Source organism: Temnothorax longispinosus, chromosome 6 (assembly GCF_030848805.1).
Source record: "Temnothorax longispinosus isolate EJ_2023e chromosome 6, Tlon_JGU_v1, whole genome shotgun sequence".
In the NCBI taxonomy this organism is placed as follows: domain Eukaryota; kingdom Metazoa; phylum Arthropoda; class Insecta; order Hymenoptera; family Formicidae; genus Temnothorax; species Temnothorax longispinosus.
Window position 1 is genome coordinate 16643714 of NC_092363.1, and position 19478 is coordinate 16663191.

General features: G+C 43.9%; 4 protein-coding genes across 11 annotated transcripts; 2 read left to right on the forward strand and 2 right to left on the reverse strand.

The window, feature by feature from the left end:
* Positions 1–99: 99 nt before the first annotated feature.
* On the reverse strand, positions 100–6074 carry LOC139815203 (sodium-dependent nutrient amino acid transporter 1-like). Of its 2 annotated transcripts, XM_071781935.1 has the most exons (12): positions 5773–6074; positions 5283–5391; positions 4806–4962; positions 4338–4442; positions 3743–3998; positions 3363–3585; positions 2693–3067; positions 1946–2312; positions 1770–1869; positions 1505–1681; positions 1158–1252; positions 100–1062 (listed from the first exon to the last, which is right to left on the reverse strand). In XM_071781935.1, the coding sequence occupies exons 3-12, from the start codon at positions 4815–4817 to the stop codon at positions 955–957; spliced, it is 1818 nt and encodes a 605-aa protein (XP_071638036.1). In that variant the 5' UTR covers positions 4818–4962; positions 5283–5391; positions 5773–6074; the 3' UTR covers positions 100–954. The 2 variants fall into 2 exon arrangements, with proteins under 2 accessions (XP_071638036.1, XP_071638037.1); XM_071781936.1 differs by lacking the exons at positions 4806–4962; positions 5283–5391; positions 5773–6074 and having other exon boundaries at positions 3743–4057; positions 4338–4405.
* Positions 6075–6570: 496 nt separating this feature from the next.
* On the forward strand, positions 6571–9382 carry LOC139815204 (uncharacterized). Of its 3 annotated transcripts, none has more exons than XM_071781938.1 (8): positions 6574–6861; positions 6949–7079; positions 7165–7247; positions 7347–7451; positions 7522–7668; positions 7787–8428; positions 8540–8773; positions 8843–9382. In XM_071781938.1, the coding sequence occupies exons 1-8, from the start codon at positions 6770–6772 to the stop codon at positions 8951–8953; spliced, it is 1545 nt and encodes a 514-aa protein (XP_071638039.1). In that variant the 5' UTR covers positions 6574–6769; the 3' UTR covers positions 8954–9382. The 3 variants fall into 3 exon arrangements, with proteins under 3 accessions (XP_071638038.1, XP_071638039.1, XP_071638040.1); XM_071781939.1 differs by having other exon boundaries at positions 6576–6845; XM_071781937.1 differs by having other exon boundaries at positions 6571–7079.
* Positions 9383–9389: 7 nt separating this feature from the next.
* On the reverse strand, positions 9390–15762 carry Pip4k (phosphatidylinositol 5-phosphate 4-kinase). Of its 5 annotated transcripts, XM_071781941.1 has the most exons (10): positions 15621–15762; positions 14947–15547; positions 14369–14466; positions 13893–14003; positions 13484–13681; positions 12662–12827; positions 12301–12600; positions 11961–12136; positions 11723–11877; positions 9390–11631 (listed from the first exon to the last, which is right to left on the reverse strand). In XM_071781941.1, the coding sequence occupies exons 2-10, from the start codon at positions 15082–15084 to the stop codon at positions 11444–11446; spliced, it is 1530 nt and encodes a 509-aa protein (XP_071638042.1). In that variant the 5' UTR covers positions 15085–15547; positions 15621–15762; the 3' UTR covers positions 9390–11443. The 5 variants fall into 5 exon arrangements, with proteins under 5 accessions (XP_071638042.1, XP_071638043.1, XP_071638044.1 ...); XM_071781942.1 differs by having other exon boundaries at positions 12662–12800; positions 14947–15754; XM_071781943.1 differs by lacking the exons at positions 14947–15547; positions 15621–15762 and adding an exon at positions 14591–14805.
* Positions 15763–16090: 328 nt separating this feature from the next.
* On the forward strand, positions 16091–19373 carry LOC139815209 (carnosine N-methyltransferase). The gene is made up of 7 exons (XM_071781956.1): positions 16091–17029; positions 17333–17540; positions 17734–17891; positions 18166–18306; positions 18381–18543; positions 18626–18859; positions 18934–19373. Exons 1-7 carry the CDS (start codon positions 16920–16922, stop codon positions 19102–19104), a joined length of 1185 nt encoding a protein of 394 aa, XP_071638057.1. The 5' UTR covers positions 16091–16919; the 3' UTR covers positions 19105–19373.
* The last annotated feature ends 105 nt before the right edge of the window (positions 19374–19478 follow it).

The window sequence follows — 19478 nt, forward strand, 5'->3', positions numbered from 1 at the left end:
TAGGGGACATAAAGAATTCCCGGTTGGTTGGTCGACGCAGAAGAAGCTGCACGTGAAACAATTTAGGAAGGGATAAAATTTTAAGATTCCGAGATTGCGCTACGGCGAAGGCATTTTTTTTGTATTTTATATATTCGCAATAATCCCGTACGTCACAGTTGCGTGATGTCACCGTACGTTACGCTCCGCGTGCGCAATGATGCAGGACTTTTCCAAGCGAAAGGAGAACCGGTAGGTTCTCTCAGCGTCGAGAGAAGGGGACGAAGATAGACGCAGCACTTATCTCGCTCATATTCTTGCATAATGAAACATCTGAAATTGTCTATGCAAATTGTCTGTGCAAATCATCTGCGCAAAGTTAAAATGCAAATTTATAGGCACTTTTCGCCTTTTCTTGTCAGTTTAAACCGCGGTACAAATATAATTTGTCAATTATCGATAATTATTTATATTAAGAAACAATGCTGTCGCAATTATACTCCGCATTCCTCTCGCAGAAGACCAAGCTTGTAAAATATATTCCACAATATACTTTAATCTTTCTTCTTAAAATGTTTCTTTTAAAGAACAATGTTGCTCAGTGCTTTAATGTTACACTGGTAATTACGGTACGCTATACTCGCCGGGTCACGGCGACATCGTCAGATTCACACGTTTCCATTTTCTACGGAGCTTAGAAACGTTGTACAGTTACGTAGCAAAGACAAGTGAGTTGCGTTTTGCACGAAACACAGAGGACGAAAACTTATTATCATCATTACGTAGTTCCGTGACATCGTAATGACATATATGCCACTAAATAATTGTAACACTAAGTTTTGTTGATTGCAAAACAGTAAATGTGAGCATGCGTTTCTACTACGAAGTCTATTTTGTTGTAGACCTCATTGTTGAATCATCGAAAAAACCCGGAACAGACCTTGAAGTGAACTGCCACAATTTACATTCCCGATATTATTTCTCTTCTGTGTTACACTGATCTCGGAAGGCCAGCCATCTTCTGCGATCTTCTGCGTTGTTCGGACCCCATGATTTCGACGGCCGGAAGGCTTCTTTAATCATCTAAAAGAGATGATGTATACGTTATTGTAGTAGATGGATAGTATTAGAGTATGGAGTAAATATATAATTTCACGAGAGTATTAACTCTCGCTTACTTTTTGGAAAGGAAGATGTTTCTTCTTGAATATCGCAATGGCGATCCATAAAGGTATTTGGAGAACAGCGACAGAGAAGAGGATCCAACCTACAACTGTTGGAAAAAATATATAAATATGTAATTGGTAAAATTGTTATTATTATGACGGTATATGTATTATTCTTTAAGAATAAGATTCTTTAAGAAATTTTTCTCGAGTAATTAAAGAGACAAATGTATCTAACATACAAATGATGTTATAATAAAGAAATATGAAATTTACAAAGTAATAGTCGAGTTTTTATAAAAAGAGAAGATCGAAACATTTTCTAAACACAAAGATTTTATTCAATTTAAATAACTTACCGTAAACCGAATAAGGATAGAAATTCTTGTTATATTTCAGCAGTTCGAGATTGGCGAATGTATAAATGAAGATTACAAGGATAATTCCAGGAGTAAGGACGCCCCAGCAGACTCGCCAAAACACCGACAGTCGTTTCTTCAGCATAAATTCAACGTCGTTCAGGAAGTTACCCAGTCCTAAAATTATTTGTTTCAATCTCGTCCGGTACGATCGGATAATTGGCAGCGTATATTTGAAGGTAGTACGGACGGAAGAAAAACTTACCGTACGACCAAGCGACGGCGATCATTTCGAAAGCAGCCGGTAGAAAAGCGATAAATGAGGTCACGTAATAATCGACGAAGGTTATCATGAACTGACCGCCCTGCCGAACAACCATACAATTAAGATAACGGCGCCGGTTTACGAAAAGGATCGTAAATCGCATGTAATTAGCATACCGGCGTGACATATATGAGACCGATCAAGAACTCGCAGAAGCAAGTACCGACTGCTACGTGCCAGTACTTGACCTTCGGGAACTGATCATGCACGATGGAAATTATGGCGGAGGTGAGACCGACTTCGCTACCGATACCCAGGACGAATAACATCGCGAAGAACACGACGCCGAAAAACTGCGGTGCGATCGCAAACTTGGCGATCGTCTCCGGGTAGGAAATGAACGCTAATCCGGTGCCACCTCGAACCACTGCGCCGACATCCTCGATCCCTAATTCGCGGCTGAGATTGCCCAGAATGGCGAAGATCGTGCAACCGGCCAGCAGACTGGTAAAGGTGTCCAGAGTAGTCACGATCATTGCGTCTCTGATGAACGTGAAATTGAATTAAAATTATCAAACAACAGTCAGACACGCGCCTCGTGCTTAATTAATATATCGCTTATAAATATTTACTCAGCTATATTTTTTTTGTATCAGTGGAAAACGCGATGATAACGATTAGCAAAGAATCTTTTCAGTTAAAAGGAAATGTCAATAGAGCGTCATCGCAAAATACTGAAGTAGATCCAGAATAAAGAATGACTGTAAATTTATGGGTAGGCTAAATACTCATGAATAACAGTACGGATATAGCCAAATGATTCATATCAAATTCCAATCAATGAAACAAATAAGGGTGCAAATTCTTTAAAGACAACAAATATTTATAAGATAGTAATGGCAAACAACATGTTTTTAACTAACCGATACACGTCATGGTGGAACTTGTTGTGCGAGGCGAACATGACGACGGCGCCGAAACAAACGGTCAACGAGAAGAAGCATTGGGCGACTGCGTAGTACCAGATCATCGGCGTCATCAACTTCTCCCACGTTGGGGTGATGAAGTACAGGATACCTGTGACGGATCCATCCAGCGTGACCGCCCTTACAAGCAGCACGAAGAGGACCACGTAGGGAAATATCGCCAGAAAGTACGCTGCCTTGCCGGAACTCCGCACACCGCGTATCACCACGAGGAAGACTGTCAGCCAGCTGATGAAGAGCGTGATCGACAGACGCCAGTCCGGTACACCGATGCCGTCGTCGATGTTGTCCTTCTCCCGCAGTACCTCTTTGCTAAATAAACGCAACCACTTCGTTATCTTATTATCTTCGTTTCTTATCAGGCAAATGTATTTGAGATGTCCTGAAACCATCGAATGTCCTTTTAATAAAAAATTCTTTGGGAGGGAGTCATCATTCATTGCAACTTTTTAATTATTTGCATTATATATCTTTATGACTTCAAAGTGAGTATAGTTTTGTTATTTAATTAGTTCTCTAAAGTTTTATTCGTGGAAAGTCATTTGATGAATTTCGGGACACCTTACATAAATGGAGCTAATTTGACTATTGTTTCTGAGTAATTTACTAGAAATACAGCTCAGCAGAGCTGGAGTAGCTAATGTTCTCGATTCTAACGCTGTGGTTGCCGGGTAAAGAGTCCACACAGAACTCGCCCCATTCCTCCCAGCATCTTCCCCATGGTAATTCCGTCTGAAAGCTGGCGACGAGGTAGAACAAAGTCAACGCCATCAGCGAGCAGTAATAGGATGCCAGTGCCAGCAGCGTTATACATTGTGCGATACCAACGCCTACGAGTTTAATTTTATTCTTGTACTGTAATGTTACATTCTTAAAAATTTTGGAAATATTTGCAAATATTGTAACAAAATAAATTCTCAAATTTTCGAATTGAGAACTAAGAAGGACACGCGCCGGGATGAGCGTGGATAGCGAGTACGCGCGCACCTCTGAATGCCGGTGCAAGGTCCCAGATCTTCACGGCTGACCGGCTGGAAAATTGCCCTAGGATCATCTCCAGCAGGTAGAACGGCTTCCCCACGACGATCAGGACGATGATGTACGGTATCAGGAAGGCACCGCCGCCGTTCTCGTACGCCGTGAACGGGAATCGCCATATATTACCGAGGCCGACCGACATGGCGATGCAGGATAGTAAAAATTCTCTGTCGTTTCCCCATTGCTGGCGCTCCACTGGCTTCCGCTGCACGAAGAGCACGGGTGCAGTGAGCAGGGAAAAAAAGTGTTTGCACAGCCGATCCTCTATCGGGACAATTTCAAAAAGAATCAATCATTCAATGCAAATAAAAACAATTGTCCTGAGAGATACGAATATTTTCTTTATCTTTCCGCAAAATTATCCCACAGCAGATGGGCTGTGCAAATCTCACTTTTCGTCGAATCGTCGTGCATATCGCTTATCAGAAACAAAGATTTGATTGGGAGCAATGCTCTCGTATTGTTTGAGATTATCTGGAAATTAAAACTTTTTCTCGTTTGCTTCTTAGTTGAATTGCTGATTTTTCGCATGAAGGATAATTACCGCGCTAGTTTCATGAGTGGGCCCATTAACTTCGATGCCGTTCGGATTTATCGGCTCGTCTATGATAAAAGCGCGATTTGTCACGCCGCTCGAGACCGCGTACGCCTGAAACAATCGTTGCAGTAGCTGTAGTCCCCGTTTTCTTTTCTAGCGAAGAATATAAAAGCTGGCGAAAGCTCTTATTCATCCGCGGACGATTCACGAGAATATCACTCTGTGGAAACGCTATTAATGCTTCAAATTAAAAGTTAATTAAGAGTTGACTAACGCGCTATATCATTAGCACATTATTCAGCGCTTATTTCAGGAATTCTCACAGTCGATGATTAATTGTTACGAGGAAAATTAACATTAACTTAACTTCCAATATTAGAAAGAAACTTTATAAAGAAATTAGATTCGTGCCGCTTTCATTATTCTTTTCCTTGTCCTTACGTTTATTCTTCTCTAAAATCTCCTCTCGCATACCTTTCGCCCCATTTAATCCCGCGATGATCCGTTTTCCACAGTCACTCAAAATTTCCATCAACTCGTTACGTACCTACGTACGATCTACATGCCGTTTTCTTCTCGTCACGCGGTACACGTCTTGTCAGGAGGTAGTGCGACTAAACGTAGGTCCGCTCTGTAAGAACCAAGCGTTATCAGTTCGATCAATCACTCGCGGACTGTGCGCGGATGAAACGCCCGGTGCAGGCTTCGAGAATGAAAAACGCACTCCGCCGGAGCGTGAGCAGACGGAAAAGAACTGACGTGTAAATTTTATGTCATGGAAATTCAGAGCGGTCGCTGTGAGATAATGACAGGCGCGACAAGGAGTTATTAAGTGAACGGTGACGGGAATGCGAGGGGTATCTCAAAAGCGTAATCGTTTTCAAAACGCGCGCATTCCCTCCTCAATTCCGCAATTTATTTAAGGAGAAAACAAATAGAAGAAGAATCTGCCTTGTTGTAAAGTAAGATTTCGCCGTGCTGCCTTAATTTGCGCCGATGATAATGATTCATTGCCTGGGAATTTGCACGTCGGGCCAAATCAGAATCTACGATAGTCCAGCTGCAAAAATAACGAATGGCGAGATTAATTGAACTATAATTATCATAATTGCCAGGGGATCGAACAACGAGATTGTAAGTGCGCGCATTTAATACGCGACGCTGAGATTATTTCTCGATTGTAAAATCGGTGCTCTGGCAGCCGGGGGTCTCCGCAGAGTGGAATTCTATTTATATTTTATATATGCTGATATATAAAAAATATTTCGGAAATCAAGATACGCACGTTAAAATGCTAACACACTGAAATTATAAATGGAGTTCTATCTTAAAATCGGCGGTTCCGACGATCTGTAAGTTGCGTTAAAATTCGAGATAGAAATCCATTTATTATGACTTTTGCTATGTAGATTAAAGAATCAGAGATAGAGAATCGAAATACCTATACATATATTAATCCTCCGAGACCACAGCTCTTTTTTTAATACGCCCCGGCCACACATTTCCTCTATTTTCTACAATCAGCATGTAGCGCACGTACTAACGAGCAGAGTCTAATTAAGAGAAGAAAGAGAGAACCCCGGCTCCGTCATAAACGGCACTGTACGCCGCGGAATAAAGGGGATTATGTAAAATAGCGATTGCAATATAAATAAGATAACAGAGAGACAATTGAGGCGCAGATGCCGGCGAGGGTCTCAAACAAAACAAAAAATATGTTTTATGACGCGATCGCGGAAGACGATTATTACAGGGATTATGCAATCCGGTGCGGTGCGGAGAGGGGGAAAAAAAAGAATCTAACGCGATAGCGCGATAGACAAACGCGGTGCTTATCGGATTGTACCGAGACGACTCGATTCGATCGGAATTTAATAAATGACTAATGACCCTGAGTCGATCTAGATATAATGAGTTTAAAATAGACACACGACACACCTATACCTGCGTGAGATTATACAGAATGATGGAATTCCCCGCATAATTCTCTCATTTTTTTAAACCTAGGCTTGCAAAATAATGGTCGTTCAAACGTCTCGACGCGCCTGACGGAACCGCGAGCGTCATGTATCGCTATCTTGGATTTCAAGCGAGGCGGGCGACCGGGTCGGTCGGTAACGCGCGGCGCGACCTTAGACCTTACCGACGGTCGGTAATGTAGGGCGCGCGGGAGCTCTGGTTGCGCTCAAACGGCGCGACGTGCGCTAGATTTTAAATACTTCGCCGCGCGACAGTGCCTGACACGTGCGCGACAGTGCCTGACACACGTCGTTGTAACGTGACACGTGTGTTTTGTCTTATTGTTGTGCGTGAAGTGTTGTGAACCGACGAGCTGAGGCTGAGAGTTGTCGCGATTGTTGGGATGAATTTCACTCCGACTGTGTCGACTCTCGCGTCGACACAATTATAGTTTTAAAATTAAACCTGTTTATGGCTTTATGGGCGAAGTACTGCCCGGTGCCAGCAGCTTGAAAGAAGAAGAAAAAGAAGAAGTAGACTCTCGTGCCTCATCATGTAATATTATGTCCGCGTTAGTTGACCCGGGAACGGATATCGCATGGACTTCTTTATTTACGCGACCACGCGTCCACCTATATCGCGATTTTCTCGTTTGCAGCCTGTGCGATCCCTTTCCCAAGGCGAGCGTGGCGGATCCGCAGGACGAGCGGGCGAACGCGAGGCTGATGCGATTTCTGGAGACGCGTATTCGAAAGAGAGACCTGCTGCAGGAGGACCTGCACGAGAAACGTAAGAATTATCCTCCGTGTATCTTTCAGCGTTTTGACTTTGGTTCACCGTTGTGTGATTGCTCAAGTTGACGTTTTCTTTTCAGAGAATCATTTCAGAAATATATTAGTGGAACTGGAACATGAAAACGCGTTTTTAAGGCGTGAAAACAGCCAACAGAAGGAGATGGTAAGTTACATATGCAATAACAGATACCATTACGTCTCATAATGCATATTTTTCTTAATTTCTTAATGTCTTTCTCTTAATTTGCGACAAATCTTTCAGATATCTACGTTGGAGGGTCGTGTGTATAAGTTACAGAACAATATCGATGGCTTGCTTTACAAATTGAACGATGCTTGCGACGCTTTAAGAAATTTACAGCAAGAAGTAAGCATATTTTTCCCGATGATATTTTGTACACTGTTATTTTTTCTTATACAATACAATTTCTGTATAGTTGAGGAATAAGGACAGGCAACTCAAGGAACACATTCTAGAGAAACAAAAAATAATCCAGAGATGCAACATTAAAATACAAACGGAGAGAGATAGAATGACTAAGGAAATGGAGATGAAATTGAAGGAACAACGTGAGCGGTTGACGGTATACTTCAGAATTTATTTTACAAACCAATCTTTTTTCGATATATCTCGAATTATCTCTTCGGATTATCTTTCCTGAGATAATCTTCGTTGACTCGTGCATTGAAATCTGCTTTTAGAGCTACATTAAGAAGAAGGATGACAAAATGAGATTGGTCAGGCAAATATTGACTTCGGCTCGTAAAGATACGTCCGATAATGTCGCCCCGACATCACCGATAGCCTCGAGTTCGAGAGTAGAGGCGACGGAAAAAACAAATGTGACGATATTCCAGGAAGAACCTTCCACGGTGACGTCAATCAATCTTCAAGCTTCCAGAAGCCCTCGTGGACAACTCCGCCAGACGTCTTGTCATGCAAGAATCATTTCCAATGGTACCAATGGAAAAGCCACAGAAGGACCAAGCTCGTCGTTGGCCAAAGAAAAACCTTCCACAGTGACGTTCATCAATTCTCAGATCCCCGGCTCTCATGGCCAAATCTGCCAGACATCAAAAGACGCGGTAGCGTCTCGCGGCAAGCTCTCGTGCAGCGATCGCTTAAAACGACGGTTATCCTTATGCGCGAGAACCAATTCTGACGATGTCCAAAGAAAGGCCACGAAGGAACCAATCCTGATGACGGAATCTTCCATGCCTTCGGACTCGAAAACCGAGATTTCGGAGGAACCAAATCCAACGACGCCCCTTGATTCTCCATCGTCATTCACGATTGCGTCGACCGATACCACGATTGAAACCAAAACAAAAATGAATACAAAGGTAACGAGAATTGCGTAATTTTGAGTAGATCAATTTGTATTCTTCGACAATGCTACGCTTCTTCGGTCAACGCATATATGTAAACTGATCTTTGCGTGTATGTTAATTCAGATTCCAGTAGTAAACCCCAGATACCAGCGAGTGCAAAGTCTAGGTAAATGGATAGATCATCGTCCTACCGGAATAGTTCCGACCGGTACGATTTTACAACCCCGAACGCAGTCTCATAACCGAACCATCCGAAAGTTGATGAATCCGAAAGATTTTATGGCCAGATCTTCCAGGTACTGCCTCCTCTCGCAAGAACAAGACGCAGACGGCGAACTTGAGACCAAATTGTACAAGGTAAGGCTCCGTTTAGAGTTACTTTGGAGAATTGTATTTCGTGTTATTGTATCTCCTTGCACGTTGCAGGCCAATGTATTGCCGACTTGTGGAGGAGGGGCGCAGATAGTATTTAACGATATAGAATGCTTGAAGCAGATATCTCCACCCAGCGCAAAAAAAAACGTAATGGTCAGATAACTGGAAAATAATCCGGTAAACACATAAGTCTCGTTTAGATTGACAGAAATCTTTGTAAGCTCCGAGATATAGTTTACGAGACAGTTGCAGAGTTGATATTGTTTTCTTATTTATTTCTTGTTATCTATTTAACAGATATATTTGAGAGTGCCATTTTAGTTTCTCGTTTTCCATATAGATACCTTGGAATTCGCGCGGTTGACATCGTTTTGTAGAAGGCTAAATGTCCTAAATGTCAGAAATAATAACAATTTATTTTTCTCTCGCTTTCAAGTGTCGTAAAGCGATATCTGACGCTTCAATTCCAAAGTATCCATATATCGTAATTTATAAGCTGGAAGACGGATTCTGTAAACGTCGAGATGATGAACTAGAAAGAAAGACTGTAATGTTATCTTACACATGTAATAAAGCTGCACAAAAAAACGACTTTGCGTATCGATGAATCTCAATTTATTTGAATGTGAACAAAAAGATTTGTCGTTGCCACACACGAGGACGCATGCTAACGGATGGATGTACCTAATTCTTTATTTATTAGAGAACGCTGCCGCGTCTGCAAGATTCCGCTGGTCGAAGGAGGTTTTTAACCGTATTCCTGTACGATTGACAATCGCACGGAAACCGGTCGTACTTTCGAGATCTAAAGTATCCTGCAACAAATATGCAGCGACGGACACCCCCCTCCTCCTCTGATCTATCGCACCCGTTAATCCCGGCAGTCCCGGCACGCGCGATTAAACGGTAAAATATATAAAATTAAGAAGTATCAAGACTAGATGAATATATTAATCGTTAGATTAATTAGTTATATTATGATCGGTTCTCTAACAAATTATACATATATATATATATATATATATATATATATATATATATATATATATATATATATATATATATATGTATATAAAAGTGTATTAGATATTATTTAAAGATATTGTCTTACGCAACGCGGTGCATATTCTCCTTTCTCGTAATACGATACAAGTTGCTCAACAATTACGCGTTCGGCTCTCGTTCAAATATTTTTCTCATTGAATAAACGAATTTACGAACGCGATACGGAATGAAGTTGGAGATCCACGTCGTAACTTTTGACAAACGATACTATTGTGCAGAGGTCTGCGGGTGCCTATCTTCGGAAGAACGATGCGTCGTTCTTCTGAGTATTCTCTTGCGAAATGAAAGCCGTGATAGCAAGTTGTCGACTCGAGTGTCGTGACGAGTCATCAAAGAGAGATATGTGTCGTGTAGATAATATCGTTCATACGAATCGTGTCGTTTCTCCACGGATGTATTCTGCGAAGTGACCGAAGTATCGTCGATCGGCGATAAATCGAAACGTACTTAATCGAACCGAACTAAGCATAACATTTACAAAGTGTATTTTATTTCGCAATGGTTTGTATATGCATATGTACATGTATGTGTGCGTGTATGTGTACATTGTCCTCGACACTGCGAAGTATACACCGCTATCGATAACCTCAGCGAAAGAACGGACATTCGTAGTTTCGTCGAGCTACTAAAATTACATCTTATATGATAAAACGATTAGGCGCGTACCCAGACAGTTCTAAACTTGGCAAGCGCCACCAATGCTTGGTTGAGATTTACTGCAACGGTAACACATCAAGTTACATATCTTTCTGTAGAGTGTAGCATATAACATGATTCACGCCCGTTAATCAGTCCGCAAAAAGAAAAAAAACTTGCTAATATATTTTCAGATATTACGGCTACCGATATCAGTAGATAAGAATTTGTACGAATTCGTAAGCTTTTTATCTCAATCCGTAGATAATACTGCCTGCTCAATTGGTGTACACTCCAATGGCGTTATTTTTCTGCAGCGAATGATTCATCTAACGATGTAAGATCGTTGGGTATTATCGGTTACATTTTTTTCGAGACGTGTGCGATGAGAAGAAAGAACGGGCGACAGAGAAAAGAGGAGGCGTCGTTTTTTCTATTTAAATGAAAAATTCTCGCGCGTTTGCACGTGTAACGCTATGTGCGACTGAACTTTCTATCACGGAGGAGAAATTTCAAGTGACAGATTCGAGAAACCGATCACACTTCTTCACGACTGACGTGAGGACTGATCACGGGACTGACTAAACGAAGCAACGTAAACACGATATAAGTAATAATCGAGGATAAAAATCTCTTGCCAGCCGTAAAATATAATAAAACAATACCGACGTATAGAAATATCGGCGAAAGACGCGTTCGCTTAAAAAGCTCGCGAAACAAGCGATTCGTTTCGATCGCGTGCGAACCGCAAGTGAAAGCGCTATTAAGAAGATAACCAGTGCCGAAAAGCAAACCGAGCGCAGACTGCAACGATTCAATCTCCGGGACTCTCTCCCTCTCTCTCTCTCTCGTGCGGATTGCGATCAATTCGATTTCACTCCGACAGTACACAGTAAGCGGTAATATCGTCGTAAATTCATCATTTTATGCACAACGATTAATTAATACTCTTTACTCTATTGCTTTACTCATGAACTCTATGAATCGTTTGCCGTATTGTTCGGGATCACAGGTGGATATACCGTCGACGTTAGCACCGTATTTGACGGTCTTAGCCGCTTTCGCCGCTTGCTTACGTACGCCATAATGCGTCAGCACGTCTATTATGGCCAAAAAATAGATCTCCTTCGTGGGAGCACCTAGGAAAATAAAATATATGTGGTGAGCGTTTTTTTTACATTCGCATTTCTCGTATAAGTGCACGATTATCAGTTTACTTGGGGAAAGTACCTTCTTTACTAGGAATAGCGTAAATATCTAGCTCGGGTATTATCGCATCTTCGTACTGTAGACTGGTTTCGCGCATTAACGCGGCATGCGGCGACTCGGGGGGCGTTGCCATGTTGGTAACCGCGTGGCCGACGCCGCTCCAACTCCACAAGCGGCTGCAAACAAACGAGTTACCGATAAATCAAAGTAAAAACCCAGCTTTCGTTCCAACAAGAAAGGGAGAAATTCTGCCGCTTACTCTGCCATTGGACCTCGAGATTCCAATCCGCTACCGGACTCGCTATCATCCTCCTCATCGTGATTGTCCTCGTCGTCCTCCCTTTCCGCACGCTCTCTGCTCTCTTGCTCGGCACGCGCGCAATCGTGCACGCCGAGGAGCAAGGAATAATCCATCAAGTGTAATCTCGTCAAGAACTACGGAGACAAACACACATTATCTCGAATACTTGAAAATCCTTCACAAATTCGAAGTCAATTTTTATCTCGATAAATAATTCAAGGTAATTCTTGATACAACTCTCACATCAGTACAAAACTTGGCGCGATCAAAAAGTTTATACGTTTATAGAAATACTTACATCTACGTCGGCGGTTAATGTTTCTATTAGCTTAGCTTTGGCCTCTTCCCCGATGTATATCTTCATGCCTTCCTTAACAAAATCGTTATCCTTGTAGGTAGGGAGATCCTTCTCCTTCTCCTTATCCGACGCTTCCCGGTCCACCGTCGAGCCTTTCAGGTCGAACTTCTTGTGCGTTGTCAAGTGATTCGAGAATACATTCCTTATGGCAACCACGTAGTGCTCGACCCCGTCAACGGTTAGCCGATACATTCCCAGATATTGCGGTAACAGGGTCTTTCCATGTCGCTCGACGATATACTGCAACGCAATGTCCGTGTAATCTCGAATATTCATCGCATTCACTTTCGATTGTACTTACGGGATGATAATGCTTCAAGAACGAATGCATCCTCTCCACCTCCTCGCTCGTGAGGGTTTTAATTATGAACAGCTTGTCGTAAGATTGATAAAACTTTGCGCCACTCTTCCCAGATGAATCGTCGAGCACTGGTTGCGACCTGAAAGAAGAAATGCGCAAACCGCATCTTGGGTATGCGTGTGGATGTGCATTTTTAAAGGGAGATCAAACAATGGTTCAATTCGAATGACCGCTAACACGGGGCAATATGGGATCATGATCTTGGCAAGTCTGAATCATTGTTAAGAGCGACATATTAGATAATCGGTGGGTATTTTGATGTAGCCGAGAATACCTGGCGTGCGAAGCGACTTGATCGATATTAGAGTCCACCATAAATAAATAATTACGTTAATGCAGAGATATTAATTAAAAATTACAAATAATCAATATTAGAATATTATTCTTTCCTCACGTTACCTTTAATGTTCCCTTTACTCTTATTATGATCAATAGGATGATTATCGTTATCGTTACTGCCGTCATCGCCGTCGATATAAAGCATTTAACTTGTTAATTATCTTGGTTATCTCAGTGAGCGATATTTTAATGATAATGATTCGATTGAAATATTCTCTCTCACCATGCTTTAAATCGAACAAGCTTTCAGTGGTAGCTTACACTCGCAAAGTGTTTTAAACTTTGCCGCTTTTGAATAAAGCAATAATTAAGATATTAATGAAATGTTATGCTTAGTCACGCCGATTTTTGCTCCTCGGGTAGGTCTTTAAACTTTGTTAGAAAACGAAAACGCACAGCATGGCAAAATCAAGTTTTGCTAACCTCAGGCGTTTCGGTTTAAGACTGCAGGTACGCAGCGGTTTGTTTAGAACAGAATTGTGCGAGGAGGCAGAAGAAGGAGAGGAAAAGGTAATCGACGGAACGGTAGCGGCGCGCTGAACCATTTGACGAGTTCTTCTGCCTATTCCTTCGACCAAATCCGTACGCTGCTTTGCTCGCGAAGGATTAAACACCCGACATCTACCACATCAAAATTTCTTACATTACAAAGCCATCGCACAGTAGCCGTTCCCTAATTTACTCGCGACGAACGATGTCGTCGCACACAACCGCGAAAGCAAGTTTATCCTCAACTTTATGCAAAGTGACAGTGCATTTGCTGCGTACTATACACAGTGTTATACCAGATACATCAAGATTACAGCGAGGATAATCAACGCGCAGGTATTACCTTGTCATCGACTCCTTGTAATCCAAATCATCAATTCCAAACCTTTCTCGCAAATTCCTAAATACTAACGGACAATATTCTTTGATTTTGAAGTGGGAGGGCATGTTCTCTCTGAAAAAAAAAGAAGAACAGATTGCGCGTAAGGAAATATCTCTGCGATATTAAAGGTAAAATCTTAGATTTACTCATTAGCACATAAACAAATCTAAAATGAAGTGCAGTTGCCAATTGGCTCAGTACCGAGCGTTATATATATAACAGGCAGTATATTGGCTAAATATTTCTAAGATTATCTCATTACACCTGCACAGTTGCTCAAGTCTATTTAGAAACAGTATGGACGTATGTACGTTCGCAATTAGCAAAATATGATCTGAGATACGTGTGATCAAGAGATACATATCTGATCGGAATCAATATCATACGTGATCGTATGACTCACATACACACACAAAAAATGACGAAGGCAAACTTACTTGTTGAAGAGATGATTATCCACTTTCAACTTGCTGTAAGCTCTAAAATCGTCTGGCAAGAGCATTACTGGAATGTTAACGTGACTAAGTTCGTTTATCTGCAAGGCAGCAAACACAACAATCATAGATTTATCTTACTCAGAGAGGTCAGGCTTAATTAATTAAAGTTCAAGTTAATTAAAGTCAAGTTCGCCCGATTTATTCTCACGCGAGTATTCTCACCGGAAAAAATACCGATCCAACACATTCGAAGGAACGTCATGTCGCAGGGAGGACGCATCGCGCCATGCACCTTGCCCAAGTGTCCACGTACACGCGATGGAATTAAAGAGCAATTGACATAATTACGCGGTGCTATCAGGCGAGTCGACGACGCGGAGTGTTTCCGACGTGTATTACGTCGTTCCGTTTTGACGGATAATGACGCAACCCAGTCCGCGACGGACGGGAGGACGCGCAAAATGAAAATAGAAACGTGGCGATGACGACGATGACCGCGCTCGCCGTCGCCGAGAAACGTCAAAACGAACGCGCGGGGGGCGAGCGGAGCAGAGGGAAGACGGAGAGAGATCGCTTACCGTGTGATTGACACCCCACATAAACACGCTGAGAAGTGGCTCGTTCGCGCGGAACAGCTTAACCTTCTGATGCTTCACCCGGAAGTGCTTCTTCTTCAGCTTGCTCAGCCCGCTGGACATGAGCGGCACGCCCGACATGCTTGCGACTGTCAGACCCGCGCGCGACCGTAGACGATGACGTTCAACGTGTCAGGGCGAGAGAGAGACTCCCTGGACTCCGAAGGAAGAGGGTTTTCTCGCACGCTTCTCACCCTCGTCCTGGACGACCGCGGTCCACCCTCCTCGACTCGTTCCGGGAGGGGGCGGAGAGGGATGGGACAAAACGCGAGAGAGACTTTCTCCTGCCTCGCCGTCGCCTCCGTTTACATGGTAATTCACCCTCGTTGCGGCGAACGGGACGGGCGCGCGAAACACACAGCTCCTCACCGAGGCACCAGGGGGACGGGACGGGCGGGGCGGGGCGGAGTGGAAAGAGAGAGAGAGATCGTCGGCGCCTTCCTCACGAGCTGACGGCGGCACGCTGGCACACGCCCATGGACCCACGAACACCCGCGGATTCTCGGCGGACAACACCTCGTCGACCCTGCACGACGACGAATCACTGAAATCACGACGGACGGATGAACGAGCGAACGTCGCACGCACGCACCCACCACCTCTTTCTCGCGCGTTACCTCGCCGCGCTGCCGCGCACTTTGGCTCCCCTCCTTCACCCTCCTGCCCCCTCGGCCTCGTCGCACCTCGGTCCTCACCTCCTCGGCCCCTCAGTCCCTCAGTGGCGTAGTCGCGGCTGGTTGGCGGGGAACCAGGGGAACCGGTGCCGATCGTCGAGCTCCTTTTAAAAATGGCGAACGCCGGAGGGAAAGAGAGAGAGGGAAGACAGCAGTCGATGCGCTTTTCGACGCGATCTCCCGCCTCGCCATCCCGCCAAATCGACTAATCTTCCCCGCGCGAGCTGTCGAACGTCGATTTTTGGTTAGCTCGGGACGTCGGGAAGCGCTCTAGGCTTCGAAGATCGGAAAATCGCGGAACTCGAGCGACAGATGATAAAAGGAACAATAAAAACCTCTCTCTATCCGTTTCGTTCTCTCCCCGTTCGAACCGAACGCGACTTCACGGTCTTCGCGTTGCCGAGGCGCGTGAAGTTGGACGGCGAAAAAAAAGTCCCTAGATTACGCGCGATTTCCATGAATCCGACTTCCGGGGATATTCGCGATCGATCTCCGCTTTTCCGAGGTCAGTGGGTCAAATCGGGACCAAGCGCGCGGTTCCTTTATATACGAAAATCTCCCCTCGGGCCCCCCGCCAGCCCTCGCCCGTGTGCGAGATTCGCGCTCGCGTTTGAACGACACACGCGCAGAACGATGGCGTCGCACGACTCTCGCACGTCGCACTTCCGTCCTTCGCTCGCTTTCTCGGTCACGTGGCAAGCGCAAACACGCCGCGCGCGGGATCGCGGTTTGACGGTGTGCGGGGTCGAGAGGGGGCAAGATCCCAGCTCGGTGAACAGCTGACTCGGGAGTAGGGGGAAGCTACGATAGTTTGGAGTTGGCGAAACGGAGAGAATCGACCGCGATCTCCCGGGATCTGTTTGTCTCGGGCGAGCGTGCCGCACCCTCCGTGCCCCCTTCACCCCCACGATCGACGTTTATTTCATTATAACCGCGGAAGATGTGAAAGGGGACACCGACCGCGCGATCCCGGTCAGCTGTACCCGCCGCGTCGCGTTTCCCTTCCGCTCCGACGCGCGACGCGTACGTCTCTCTCGTTTCGGGTGCAGAAGGTGCGGGTCCGCGGGCCGCTACGAGAGCGGCTCCGAGAGTCCTCGAGTCCGAGTTCGTGCGAACGGGCTGTAAACGCGCTTCTTCGCGGCACGACGTGCGAGAGAGCGCGACGCGGAGAAGCGAGAGAGGTGGGATTTGTTACAAAATAAGGCCCGCGCGCCGCGCGCTTCACGAGGCGGAGCGTTAAAGATGGAAGCGATGAACGTGAGCTCGCATCCCAGGAGAATGCACAACAGTTACGAGGACGAGGAGGAGCGGAAGCACTTCCAGAGGATCGTTTCCGCGTTCAGATATTACAAGTGAGCGCCCGGTGAATCTCCGGTCGAGGCCGACCCCCGGACCCCCGCTTTCCCCTTCCCCTTTCGTCCGTTCTTGTTCCTCGAACCCGACGTCGACGACGAGAACCGGCAACGGACTCTCGGTCGCTCTTTTTGCGTCAATTGCTGATGAGCCACGAGAAGAACGTACACGCGTTACTCGTTCGTCGCGAGGACTCGATTTGTCAACGATTGCCATTTAGAAGTCACCTCTCTCGTGATGTGTTTATTATGTAAATAACGCCACTGGGTGGCCTGACAATCTCTCCTCTGTTTGTTGCACAGGACGCACTCTCTGCTGAGAGTAAGAAAAACGGAGTCCTATTTCCTTAGTCTGCCACAACATCACCAGAAGCTTCTGTCGAAATACAGGGAACACCTGCAAGAGGTCAAACGGTGTATTGAATACAATGATCAAATCATAAAGCTCGTGATAAAAGATGTGGCCCATATATTCGAAAATGTCTGTCCAAACACCGCACAAGTTGACAACGTAAGGAACATCTAATATCTTGCTTGTTAAATATATTAGTTAATAATTAATTTAGTAAAGTTTTGCTACTTGTATGACGAAAGCGATATTTGGATATTTTTGTCATACTTTTTTGCCGAAATTACGTTTAACTGTTTAAACACACTCTCACAGATATTGTCCTGTTGTGTGAAATAGATGGGTTTCGTTGCAGACGATAAATCTAAGGCCTGTAATGTCAGATCAGGAGAAAGTGCAAGCTACCATTAAGCAATTGGTACGAGACTGGAGTGTGGAAGGTGCTGAGGAACGAAAAGCGTGCTATCAGCCAATTGTTGACGAAATATTATGTCAATTTCCATCGGAGCTTTGGTACGATAATCTGTAATCACTGCGTGAGCAGTTACTATTTTAATATACCGAGAAAACGAGAAAGCAGAAACAAGAGAAACTTGCAAATTGTCTTAGAGATTTCAAGTTACTTTTCTTATTGGAGGCCTAAGCCGGTAGACTGGGCGAACTTTTAAAGAACTCATATAACTGTAATTAAAGTCTTTAAGATGCTTCGAGAGCTTCTCTTGTGTAAGTCACGCTGAGATGCGAGAAGTAGACTGAGAGAAGTATCAAATGATGGTTGAATTTCCAGTACGCCGTCGGACATACATATTTTAGTACCTGGTGCCGGATTGGGTCGTCTCGCCTTCGAGATCGCGAAGCGCGGATATACCTGTCAAGGGAATGAATTTTCCCTGTTCATGCTGTTTGCGTCAAACTTTGTATTAAATAAGTAAGTAAATATGATACGTGCGGGCAATACGCGCCCTCGAAACTTTTACCACAGTTCTCTCTCTTTTGAAACAGATGTAGAGATATAAACTTGTATAATGTACATCCGTGGGTGCATCAGTATATGAACAACTTGAAACCCGAGCATCAAACGCAAGCGGTTTCCTTTCCCGACGTGAGCCCGAGCGATCTTCCAGGAACCGCGCAATTTTCTATGACCGCGGGTGACTTCTTAGAGGTATGTACAACGAGAATATATAATATGTATGTAATCACAATGGTGTTTGTTTAATAAAATCGACATACACGCTTTATTTCAGGTTTATACGGAAAGCGATCATTGGGATTGCGTTGCGACATGTTTCTTTATAGATTGTGCTAATAATGTTGTGCAATTTATCGAGACAATTTATAAGATCCTGAAGCCAGGTGGAGTCTGGATAAATCTCGGACCGTTGCTCTATCATTTCAGCGATTTACCGAATGAAGAGTCAATCGAGCCGAGTTACGAGGCCATCCGCGACGTTATTCTGGGCTTCGGCTTCCAATTGGAGGTAATAAACTTATTTTTGCATACGGTATTTTCGGGACGTATTCACAAACGTATCGTTCATTTCTTTTTTTCCAGAAGGAGCAGACAAAAGTGAAAACACGTTATGCTCAGAACGTTAACAGTATGTTACAGTGCGAATACAATAGCGTGTACTTTGTTTGTCGAAAACCTAACGGACATGCAGACGGTGTAAATCACAATCAGAATGGGGACGAAATTAACAGTGTGCAAGAACAAGAGAACTGATTAAAGCGTGGCGCTTTTTCTTCGGGAAGAGTTAAACGCTAAAAAGTTAATTGTTTAAGTGCACCCGTGTTTCACGAATTGTTGCTGGAAATGGTTCCGTGAGATTATGTAATATCCAAGATTTATACTTTTTCTTTCTTTTTTTACATCTTTACCTGTCTCAAAAGACTCATTTCGTACGAGCGAATTTTCAATGGTACTACGAGAAATTGTCTTCACAACTTCAGTAATGATTTGAAGATAATAGACAAATTATTTTTTTAAATTCATTAGTGTATCATAACTCTAGTTGTATCTCCTGTTCATTGTATCGTGAGTCATTCGATTGAAACTCGAAAATGATATATTTGACAAAGGTTTATAAAATTATTTAC

What these genes read in the sequence shown, in the direction of transcription:
- LOC139815203 (XM_071781935.1), bottom strand. An exon ending in CCTTGCACCGGCATTCAGAG is followed by an intron (nt 3,586 to 3,742) that starts GTGCGCGCGTAC and finishes TTAAACTCGTAG; the next exon opens with GCGTTGGTATCGCACAATGT. An exon ending in CTATCCTTATTCGGTTTACG is followed by an intron (nt 1,253 to 1,504) that starts GTAAGTTATTTA and finishes TTTTTCCAACAG; the next exon opens with TTGTAGGTTGGATCCTCTTC.
- LOC139815204 (XM_071781937.1), top strand. Translation starts at nt 6,770, where the DNA reads ATGGGCGAAGTACTGCCCGGTGCCAGCAGCTTGAAAGAAGAAGAAAAA. An exon ending in ACAGCCAACAGAAGGAGATG is followed by an intron (nt 7,248 to 7,346) that starts GTAAGTTACATA and finishes CAAATCTTTCAG; the next exon opens with ATATCTACGTTGGAGGGTCG. An exon ending in TAAGAAATTTACAGCAAGAA is followed by an intron (nt 7,452 to 7,521) that starts GTAAGCATATTT and finishes ATTTCTGTATAG; the next exon opens with TTGAGGAATAAGGACAGGCA.
- Pip4k (XM_071781941.1), bottom strand. Translation starts at nt 15,084, where the DNA reads ATGTCGGGCGTGCCGCTCATGTCCAGCGGGCTGAGCAAGCTGAAGAAG. An exon ending in TGTGGGGTGTCAATCACACG is followed by an intron (nt 14,467 to 14,946) that starts GTAAGCGATCTC and finishes GCTGCCTTGCAG; the next exon opens with ATAAACGAACTTAGTCACGT. An exon ending in GATAATCATCTCTTCAACAA is followed by an intron (nt 14,004 to 14,368) that starts GTAAGTTTGCCT and finishes TTTTTTTTTCAG; the next exon opens with AGAGAACATGCCCTCCCACT.
- LOC139815209 (XM_071781956.1), top strand. Translation starts at nt 16,920, where the DNA reads ATGGAAGCGATGAACGTGAGCTCGCATCCCAGGAGAATGCACAACAGT. An exon ending in CAATTTCCATCGGAGCTTTG is followed by an intron (nt 17,892 to 18,165) that starts GTACGATAATCT and finishes TTGAATTTCCAG; the next exon opens with TACGCCGTCGGACATACATA. An exon ending in TCAAACTTTGTATTAAATAA is followed by an intron (nt 18,307 to 18,380) that starts GTAAGTAAATAT and finishes CTTTTGAAACAG; the next exon opens with ATGTAGAGATATAAACTTGT.